At 40.8% G+C, this 10,441-nt stretch overlaps 1 protein-coding gene and 1 pseudogene across 4 annotated transcripts; one reads left to right on the forward strand and one right to left on the reverse strand.

The window, feature by feature from the left end:
* Positions 1-1,654: 1,654 nt before the first annotated feature.
* On the forward strand, positions 1,655-4,490 carry LOC306784454 (E3 ubiquitin-protein ligase TRIM21-like; annotated as a pseudogene). The gene is made up of 2 exons (XR_013773173.1): positions 1,655-1,733; positions 2,510-4,490. The product of XR_013773173.1 is annotated as an E3 ubiquitin-protein ligase TRIM21-like (transcript).
* Positions 4,491-5,728: 1,238 nt separating this feature from the next.
* On the reverse strand, positions 5,729-10,291 carry LOC306784251 (uncharacterized protein). 3 transcript variants are annotated; one of them, XM_079278138.1, is made up of 6 exons: positions 10,216-10,291; positions 7,857-8,183; positions 7,682-7,756; positions 7,455-7,520; positions 7,142-7,240; positions 5,729-6,598 (listed from the first exon to the last, which is right to left on the reverse strand). In XM_079278138.1, exons 2-6 carry the CDS (start codon positions 7,954-7,956, stop codon positions 6,417-6,419), a joined length of 522 nt encoding a protein of 173 aa, XP_079134264.1. In that variant the 5' UTR covers positions 7,957-8,183; positions 10,216-10,291; the 3' UTR covers positions 5,729-6,416. The 3 variants fall into 3 exon arrangements, with proteins under 3 accessions (XP_079134264.1, XP_079134263.1, XP_079134265.1); XM_079278137.1 differs by having other exon boundaries at positions 7,682-7,759; XM_079278139.1 differs by lacking the exon at positions 7,682-7,756.
* Positions 10,292-10,441: the final 150 nt, after the last annotated feature.

Consider the following 10,441-nt stretch of genomic DNA (forward strand, 5'->3'; position numbering starts at 1 on the left):
AAGAAAAACGTGAAATTTTGAGTTAGATCTAAATATCAACTGCATAAACATTACAGATTTGGGACCAGCTGTGCGCTACGTCACCGCGCTCTGATTGGTCTGTTGAAGGTGACACAACAGCTTCGCCGACGCTGATTGGCTCAGCGTTGTAAGGGAGAAGTTACGTCAGCGCTTGAGAAGCCGGGCAGGATATGTGGCGGGAGTTTCAATCGAACAGTTTTTTGGCGGATTATATTTTCCCGGGAACTTCAGTTGTTGTTTTGTTACATCCGTCTGTGACCTTTAAAGTACCAGAGTCCATTTAAATATCCCTGTTTTAAAGGTAACATTACATAAACTCAAGGGCTGACTTATACTTAAAACACCAGTCGAAGTATTTTGGTCCTTCACTGAAGTAAAAGTATTAATAACCCCAGATTCCATGTCAGTACAGTAGTGAACGATGCAAATGTATCTCTCTACCTCCCTTCCCCCCCCTCTCTCTCTCTATCTCTCTCTCTCTCTCTCTCTCTCTCTCTCTCTCTCTCTCTCATGATGCCCGCCCACCGTGATTGGCTCGTGATGGTCTTGTACTTAAGGGACAACACCAAGGCCCAGAGAGTGATAAAAGCTCCTTATGCTACATCAGCAAACATCACAGTTTGATTTCATGCAAAAAAAATATGAAGGTATCAAACACACATTACCACTTTGCAGTTAAATATTTAACATTTATTCCAACACGAAAAAAAGCGGAAAATAACACTTTGATAAACACATCAGGACATCTTATTGTTGTCACTCTCACAGGGAATTCAGCATAATATTCAGTATATACATATATCATATAATAATATTCAGCATAATATAAAACACACACACACACATATATAAATATAATATAATATAATAGAACATGTTTATGTATTGAGATGCCCCTATGGACCTTGTTATAGGAGGTAAAGATCAGGAGAAGTAAACATGAAGTGTATCTCTAAGTGTATCTCTATTACATGTTGATGCCTCCATGACCAAGTTAAGCAGATGAGACTGCTCATCGCTCAAGGGGAATAAATGTTCTCAAATAAAACATTTAACATCAGGAGTGACAAAAGCACTTAAGTATCTGAGACCTCTCGCTGATACCTGAAGAGGAGATTGTATCGGCGTATTTTGGGGGACATTGAAAGGCTTAGATTAGTTTTATAACCAGACAATAAAATAGTCCTTCATCAACCTTGTTGGATGTTTTTTCCGGATGAATGGTTCTCGTCATGAACCACCACCTCTGTCAATGCTTCTGCGGCGCTGTGAGGGTCTTCATCCCTCTGTTGGTCCGGTCGACATCGTCTTCTTCTTTCCTCTGAACGTCTTCTTACAAATCTCTGTGAGAACATGGAAACCACTTTGAGACACTAAATTCATACAACTTAGGAAAGTCTGTGTATATTGACATCATTAACGTTTAAAACACACAAAAAAGAAGAAAAAGGAATAAGAAGTAAAAAGTTAAACTGGTGTTTGAATGTCAGGGTGTTCCTCAAAGAGGCAGTAAAAGCTCGTTCACAGAGCTTCACTGAGGAGCAACTGAGAGAGAGGAGAGCTGCTGAGTCACTTCTCCTGAAGTGAAAGTGAAAGTTAGTCTGAGCGACAGCAGAGCTGCAGTCCAGACAAGTCTCTCTGCTTCTCTCTCAAGAAACATTCAACTGAATCCAGCAGCTTCTTCTCAACAACAGAGTCTCCGACAAACTCTGGTGAGTTCACTGTTCTACAGAGAAACTCAACATTTGGTGTAAAGTGAGTTCAAACCAGGATCCATAACAAAGAACAAAGTAGCAGCAGATAAGCTAGGCCTGCTAGAAGCTAACTAGCCTAGCTGCTACTCCCTTTGGATTGTCCGAACACAGAGAACAGCATGTGATGTAATGTGTGGATGTATTTATTGATTATAGAGGAACAACATTGATGTGTTATAACTTACATAACTGTTGTGTACTCTGGTAAATATCCTTGGACTGTAAAGCCTTTCCTCTCAACGTCTCTGTCTCTGTAGTTCCTGCTGTCTGTGTTTGTGAGGAAGTTCAGCTGATAATATTTACTGTGTTTCAACTCAAACACTTCAGCTCGACTCAGACAGGAAGTTCAACTCACATTCAACCTGAGGTCCAAATATGTCAGTAAATAGTAATGTGTTCAATATAAAAGTGGAATTAAAATGAATAGGCTCCTTACAAATGATATAAATTCACTCTGATAATATATAAGCAGCAGGGTAGCAGTATTATTATTTAATATGTGATGTGACAGTGATGGAGGATCACTCTGTGTTTTTAAATTATATTCAGTGAGCACCTCTCTAAAGTACTCAAACCCTCTTCTGTAATGTTCCTCTACAGTAGGCGTCTCCAGGACACATTCCACCATGATGACACACACACACAGACACACAATGTGAAAACAATACCTGACACACACTGTTGCTGCTGCTGAAGATGTGATAACAGTTTGTTTTCTCACTTGTTGTCCTCAGAGTGTAGATATGTCTGCTGCCAGCTGTCTGCTGACTGAAGATCAGTTTCTGTGCTCCATCTGTCTGGATGTGTTCACTGATCCAGTCAGCACACCATGTGGACACAACTTCTGTAAAGCCTGCATCACTCAACACTGGAACGTTAATGTCCAGACTCAGTGTCCAAACTGTAAAGAGGTGTTCAGCTCTCGACCTGAGCTGCGGGTCAACACCTTCATCTCTGAGATGGTTGCTCAGTTCAGACAGTCAGCTCAACAGAAAGCCAGCAGCTCAGAGCAACAAGAGTCCAAACCAGGAGAAGTTCCCTGTGACGTCTGCACTGGAAGCAAACTGAAGGCCCTGAAGTCCTGCCTGGTGTGTCTGGTCTCCTACTGTGAGACTCACCTGGAGCCTCATCTGACAACGTCAGGTCTGAAAAGACATCAGCTTATTGACCCTGTGGAGAACCTGGAAGACAGGATGTGTACGAAGCACGATAAACATCTGGAGCTGTTCTGTAAGACCGACCAGATGTGTGTCTGCATGCTCTGCACTGTTTTAGACCACAAGACACATGATGTTGTTCCTCTGGAAGAAGAATATGAAGGAAAGAAGGCCGAGCTGGGGAAGACTGAGGCTGAAATCCAGCAGATGATCCAGAAGAGACGAGTGAAGATTCAGGAGATCAAACACTCAGTGGAGCTCAGTGAGGAAGATGCAGACAGAGAGATAGCAGATGGTGTTCAGGTCTTCACCGCTCTGAAGGAGTCTGTTGAGAGAAGCCAGGCCGAGCTCATCGACACCATCAAAGAGAAGCAGAGAAAGACAGAGAAACAGGCTGAAGGCTTCATCAAAGAGCTGGAACAGGAAATCTCTGAGCTGAAGAAGAGAAGCACTGAGGTGGAGCAGCTCTCACGCTCTGAAGACCACCTCCACCTCCTCCAGAGCTTCAGGACCCTGAACACTCCTCCACCCACCAAGGACTGGACAGAGTCAGAGTCAGTCCATCTTCACATGAGGGGACTGTGAGGAGAGCTGTGAACCAGCTGGAGGAGACGCTCAGTAAACAGATGAAGAAGCTGCTCACTGAGGTCGAGCTGAAGAGGGTCCAGCAGTCTGCAGTAGATGTGACACTTGATCCTGATACAGCACATCCCAACCTCATCCTGTCTGATGATGGAAAACAAGTTAAACTTGGTGACGTAGAGAAGAATCTCCCAAACAATCCAGAGAGATTTGATACTTGTGTTATTGTCTTTGCAAAGCAGAGTTTCTCTTCAGGAAGATTTTACTTTGAGGTTCAGGTTAAAGAGAAGACGAGATGGTATTTAGGAGTGGTCAGAGAGTCGATCAACAGGAAGGGAATCATCACACTGACTCCTCAGGATGGTTACTGGACAATAAGGTTGATTAATGAGAATCAGTACTTTGCTCTTGCTGACCCTTCAGTCCGTCTCTCTCTGAAGTCTCGGCCTCAGAAGGTGGGGGTGTTTGTGGACTATGAGGAGGGTCTGGTCTCCTTCTATGACGTTGATGCTGCAGCTCTTATCTACTCCTTTACTGGCTGCTGCTTCACTGAGAAACTCTTCCCATACTTTAGTCCATGTCTTAATGATGGTGGTAAAAACTCTGCTCCTCTGATCATCTCTCCTGTCAATCACACTGAGTAGAACAAACACTTGATCTTCTACAGAGAGACTCTTTCATTTACTGTCACAAATCTATATTATTGGTGATTTACGGTGTAAACTTTATTGATTTTGATGTTTTTTTCTATTTGTCTGTAAATGTATTTCTACTCCAACACACAGACATGAAGTCACTGATTGATATTATACAATGTCGTCTAATTCATTCTAATAACTGCATAACCTGCCTTCAAGACTGTTGAATCATCAAAAACAATGTACTCAGGAATAAGAAGCTTTTGCACATTCCTTAAACATCTGAGAGCCAAATGAAAATGTTTATTATTGTGTGTGTATATATATATATATATATATATATACATACATACATACATTATGAATACAGACACACATTATTGGATAAAGTCATGTAACACTTATTTTATCGTTTAAAAAAACTGTACTACATCTTTGGTGTAAATATTTTCTGTTTCTAACAACCAGCATAAATAAAAGAAATAAAGTAAAGACTGTAAAACTCTGTCATTCGTAACTTTAGTTCTGCATGAAGATGAGATGATGAGATGACAGAGATTACACTGTGAACCTACCAGAGGAGAGAGGACGAGGAGATTTACATTCAACACATTCACTTAAAAGAAGATCGGGAACAATCTCCATTCAGACATTCTTTGTATTTTTTACTCAGGAATGAATGTGTTGCACATTTTAACCTGGGCTTCTTTTATTTACGAACATTGTGTCAACATGAGGCTTCTACACAACATGGAACAACAGCTTCAGGTCTTCTCAGGTTCTTCTCTGATGTTTGGTTTCATAGTGTCGTCGTACATTATACTCTTTCATCACTGCAACACTTTCATTGCAAATCAAACACACTTCCTCTTGACTTCTATGAAGAAATATTCATTTTCCCACAACGTCTGATATTTTCTACACTCACTTGCTATCTTGCGTTTCTTTGTTTCTGACATGTTTGGTCATCTGTGGCAGAACCTCTCTTTGATTGCTCTTATTTTGTGGAGAAGCTGCCTTGTTCATGACAGTAACTCCACTTCTCTTTTTATTGTGAAATATTGGCTAATTTAATCTCTTTGGACCTCAAACAATTATTTGATGAAACTATGAGAGACGTTTAGAATAATGACTCTTCAGTGGAACATCTACTCTGTTGCATTAACAGCATTGATGCCACTTAAAGGACTTCAACACATGTTAGTCTATAGCGCCTCCCAGAGCCCAGAGATCTACAGTTCAGGAGACCGTACCAGGCAGGAAGGTGAAGAGTTGAATCACCCTCAATAGTTTAGTACTAAATGTGCTGACTGACACCAAGAACACGGAGTTTCCTCAGAAGATGAAGTCGCTGTGAGCTTCTCTTAAAAACATACTCTGTCCTTCCAGAGAAGCTCACGTGTTCAGAGCTATTTAAATGTTCAACATGTTGGCCGTCATGTGAAACTGTTTGAATGTTGTGACGATGCTTTTTCCAGCTGATCCAAGAGGCTTTTTAAACAGTTTATCTGAAGAAGAAGCAGCATTTTCAGGAATATTTCATCGTTCAGTTTATTCAACATGAACACATCTGGAGATACACGACTCATACTAAACAGGAAGGAAGAAAATAATGACGCACAAATGAAGTGGAGTAGAAGTATAAAGTTAAGTACTGTACATGAGTACATGCACGGAGTTACTTTCTATAATGGCACTTTATAATAATTTAAGGCACAATATTAGTGACAATATTTTTAAAAACAGTAAAAAGTACCCTGTTTTGATCTGGCCACGATTGCCTCTGTAGAGCCAGTTCATCAGGTACAGCCCGTTAAAGCTAATGCAGTATAATACAACAGTCCTGCAGTAAATCCCTCCTTCATGTAGGTTGTTATGCTCAGGTTCTGGTTCTGAGGGGATGTTCAGTAGTTTGTGGTGCTGTTGAATTGTATTGTGTTGAAGTGAAAGATGTTTGGAATGCAAACAGGTTAGCTTCAGCTCATAAATTGGAGTTTAAGTGTTGATCAATGCATTGGTCAACAACTAGAACACCTCCTGTGGGCAACCAAAAGTGCAATATAAGTGTACAGTATAACAATATATGTATACATGGAGGCATCAACATTTAATTGAGATGGTAAATCAACAGTGAAAACTCATCATAGCTTAATTTAACATCAGTATTCATAATTACACTTCATGTTTCCTTCTCCTGATCTTTACCTCCTATAACAAGGTCCATAGGGGCATCTCAATAAATGAACATGTTGTATTATATTATATTATATTATGTTAGTGTTCATCAAGCTTGAATGGTTCTCGTCATGAACCACCACCCCCGTCAATGCTTCTGCGGCGCTGTGAGGGTCTTCATCCCCCGCTGGTGGTCCGGTCACCATGTTTTCCATTTCAAAGTTGTTCGACATCGTCTTCTTCTTTCCTCTGAACGTCTTCTTACAAATCTCTGTGAGAACGTGGAAACCACTTTGAGACACTAAATTCATACAACTTAGGAAAGTCTGTGTCTATAGTTAAGAATGTAGTTAGTAGAGACAACGTGAGAGGATTTATATGAGAGCAAAGAAGAAGATGACACACAAATCTGTATTTATACTTTCTCAGACCGTCTCTTTTTTATTGTGAAATGTTGGATAACTAATGTGTTTATTTGGGAACATCAAGTCAGTAACCTGGATGGAGATCACCTGCCGTCACGTTGCGATGGATCTCCACCAAACCCTGTGATACGCCGAGTCTTCACTAAAAAGGTTTTGAATTCACTGGAACACGAGTCAGAAGTCAGATGTCTTGCAGACGAAGTGGCTCACGGTTAACGGCCACGACACTTTCATTAGTCGGCCGTAGGCTCCATCAAAGAGGTGTCGTTTCAGTCGGCGATAGACGACTTAACAGACATTTATTTCAATACACGTCCCCGAGATGGTCACTTAAAGTTTGTAAAGTCCGCCACTGACAGCAAAATGTTGGAGAGCAGTTTGTAACTTACCGATCACTTTATATTTCCACAGGATCAAAAGAACAGCAACACCAAAGACACCAAAGACACCAAAGACAACGGGAAGGACAGCCGTCCTCGTCACAGCACCTGAAGGAACAGACAGAGTTGATAAGAACACCATGAGGCTCAAAGGTTTATTTAATATGGTTCTTCATTCCGATGATTCATCTATAGGCTGCTCCTGGTGATTAAACAACAAAACATTTAGACACAACCTCCAGTCAGACTATCTTGTGTTCAAAGACGCCGTAGAATAAAGTGAATCAAAGTTTCATGAAGAACGATTCAGAAAGACATTTACCATGATCTGCAGGTCCAGTTGTGTGGGAATCGTCTGTCTTTGTGCGGTTCTGTTGGTCTTTGGATACTGTTAAAAAAAAGATACAAAAGAAACCTCAGCACGCTGAAAATACAGGATCAAATATATTCTAGTAATATCAGACAGCTGTTTGTTTTCATCTACTGGGGCTCTTGTTCTTGTTCTCAGAGAGACTGAAGGATGAAGTGTAAATATTCAAAGACATTTACCACCAGCGTCTGTCTCGGTCACGTCTTCCACTGCAGGTCCAGTTGTGCTGGAAACATCTGTCTTTGTCCCGTTTTCTACTGATTCAAACGACACAAACACAGTTATTCATTATTTGCAGGTTCATTATATGAATCTTGAATCCTAAGCTGACCTATAGAGTATTACACTGCTTACCAACGATGAGACGGACCTCACACCAGGCCTTCGGTTTTGTGACGAGGCATTTGTATAATCCGCTGTCTGACAGGTTGGCTGAGGAGATCTTGAGGGTCATGTTTCCTCTGCTCAGATCGTCACGATTGCTGGTGGTCCTGCCTCTGTATTGAGCCGCCACTGGACCAGGGTCGTCACATCCATGTCGATAGACGTGAGCAAAGTACTTGTTGTCAACTCTCCATTCCACCGTGCGTTGAGACAAGTTGACCGGGGGATCCAGACGACAGTGAAGAGTAACATTCTCCCCTTCAAACACCTTGATCGTCTGTGTGACACGAGACCCTCCTGTGAGACAAAACATGATCTTTAGACAGTTTGAAAGCCCCGAGAACAGACATCTTCTCAGCATTCACGTTGCACAGTCCAGGTGTTTACATTCCAACTTTGTGATCGACACAAAAGTGTGATAAGAAAAGAGGACGCAGACTAAATCAGAGAGACTTCAGTATGCCAACATTTCCACCTGATACCAAGTAAAGTAGTGTAATAAAATAAATCCGCGAATTTAATCAATATTATCCAACCACACTGCTTTGAGTCTCCTGAAATGTTTCATACATTTTAACTATGAAGTTAAAACGAGTGACGCTGGAAAAAGCTTCACAGGATTAAATAGATTATTACATACACTAGATTATTATATACACTAGATTATTACATACACTAAAACTAAACTAAATAAGCTCCAAAGGGTTCTCTCCAAATCAATCAAGTATTGTGCTGTAGTCTGTGTTGTTATACTGGATTTATTAGCTTTATTAGCTTTATTGTACACGACCATGATGTCACCACCAACACCACAGCTCGGAAAAAAGTGACAAAGATCAAACACCTCAACGCACTGAAATAAGACTAAAGGCTCAAGAAAGTCTCGACAATATCAAACAAAACAAGCTTTAAACAGCGACACGTATTCATGCTATTGTGATGTTTGGGTCAAACGCGTCAAAACAGTTTAAATAGAGCAAACACTACCGAGGTTAGGCTTACCATGCTAATGCGAATGCTAATGAGAATGCGACTCGACGATAGCGGAAGAAGTCTCCGAACAGTAACAACGTAGTTTTTATTTACTTTATTGTTTTTCTAGAGTCAAGATGTAAACTTACCGGCAGCAAAGTGAAGAATACCGAGTAAAGTGATCAGTGTCACGATCATTTTAAAGTCCACACTGTCGCGCTAAAAACAAACGTGTTGCCTTCCGCGTCTACTGACTCACTGTGCGCTTCGAAACCCCCGCGCTGCGGATCTAACCGGAAGTAGCTGTAGTGCATCCCTCAGCACCAATACAAGAGGTCACGATCTGAAGCTACAGGTACAACACCAGCCTGGTCCACGGAAACCTTTTTCCTCTAGTAGAACACCACCAGTATGGAACAGCCTGAGTCAAGCAACAGTTCGTGCCTCCTCAGTCAACGCATTTAAGACCAGCGAGGGAGAGAATGGCAACACCACCAAAGCAAACACCAACACATATTTTCTACTAATTCACCGTCCAGTGTCACGTTCTTCACCAACATATCGAACAAACTTTGAGACTCAACTATTTACGGATGAGGATCAAGCCATCACCTTGGTTTAGGGTCTCAATACTCTTAAAGGGTACCTAATGACCTTTACTAAGGATAAATTACTGAAGATAAATTACTGAATATAAACTGCACTTCCCTGCACTTCGTTTTTTTTGTGTGTGTGGAGATTGGGACGTATTGTTTCTGTTGAAACGTTTTTTAAAATGTTTTAATTAAACTGTGCGGTCATTTTATTGTCTACATTTATATCAGTGCAGGTTGACTAAAACAAAAATATCCCGGTTTAATACAATACAGTTTAACAGTAATACTAAATCTACAACATGCATGTTGACTGAAGGACTGTTGTATTAAAACTGCATTTAATTTCACGATGTGTATTTATTTTAGTTCTGTATATCGAGCATTTTGCACAGAAACGTTCTGTATTATTATTGAATGATGATCAAATAAGTGATTTATTTGGGCTTTGCAGTTCATTTAGAACATTTCCCCCCAACATTTGAGGTGTGAAACAATAAGTCAGCTTCAATACTAATATTGTTGGCATTTAAGCAGTTTATCCCTCTACAAACGTCAAATCTACAGTTCCACGAGCGCGTATTCATATTTCATCAAATAAACGCACGAGGTGCATCAACACATCTTTATAACTCACATTAATTTAAATAAATAAAAAAATCTTAACTGAGTAACAAAATCCTCGTAAATAAGTTTTACCTACAAAGTTCAGTCAAACCCTGTTCCACATTGCTTTATATAAACTAAGGATGAAAGTGTTTTACCTGAGGGAGACAAGTGAAGTCCTCATGCTCGAGAAGCTGCAAATCGTAACCAGTGTCTCCCTGGCAATCATTTCCCGCCGGTTTGGGGGTTTCCCGCCGGTTTGGGAGTTTCCGGCCGGTTTGGGGGTTTCCGGCGGATCTCATTGGCTGAGAGAAGCTGTGGGAGTTTCAAAACTGTACTTTTGGGCGAGTCTCTCTATGAGTAACACCCACAGTCTCTTATTCT

Source organism: Melanostigma gelatinosum (assembly GCF_949748355.1).
Source record: "Melanostigma gelatinosum genome assembly, chromosome: 11".
In the NCBI taxonomy this organism is placed as follows: domain Eukaryota; kingdom Metazoa; phylum Chordata; class Actinopteri; order Perciformes; family Zoarcidae; genus Melanostigma; species Melanostigma gelatinosum.

What these genes read in the sequence shown, in the direction of transcription:
- LOC306784251 (XM_079278137.1), bottom strand. Translation starts at nt 7,956, where the DNA reads ATGACCCTCAAGATCTCCTCAGCCAACCTGTCAGACAGCGGATTATAC. An exon ending in TGAGGTCCGTCTCATCGTTG is followed by an intron (nt 7,760 to 7,856) that starts GTAAGCAGTGTA and finishes CGTTTGAATCAG; the next exon opens with TAGAAAACGGGACAAAGACA. An exon ending in GTGGAAATATAAAGTGATCG is followed by an intron (nt 6,599 to 7,141) that starts GTAAGTTACAAA and finishes ACGTTCTCACAG; the next exon opens with AGATTTGTAAGAAGACGTTC.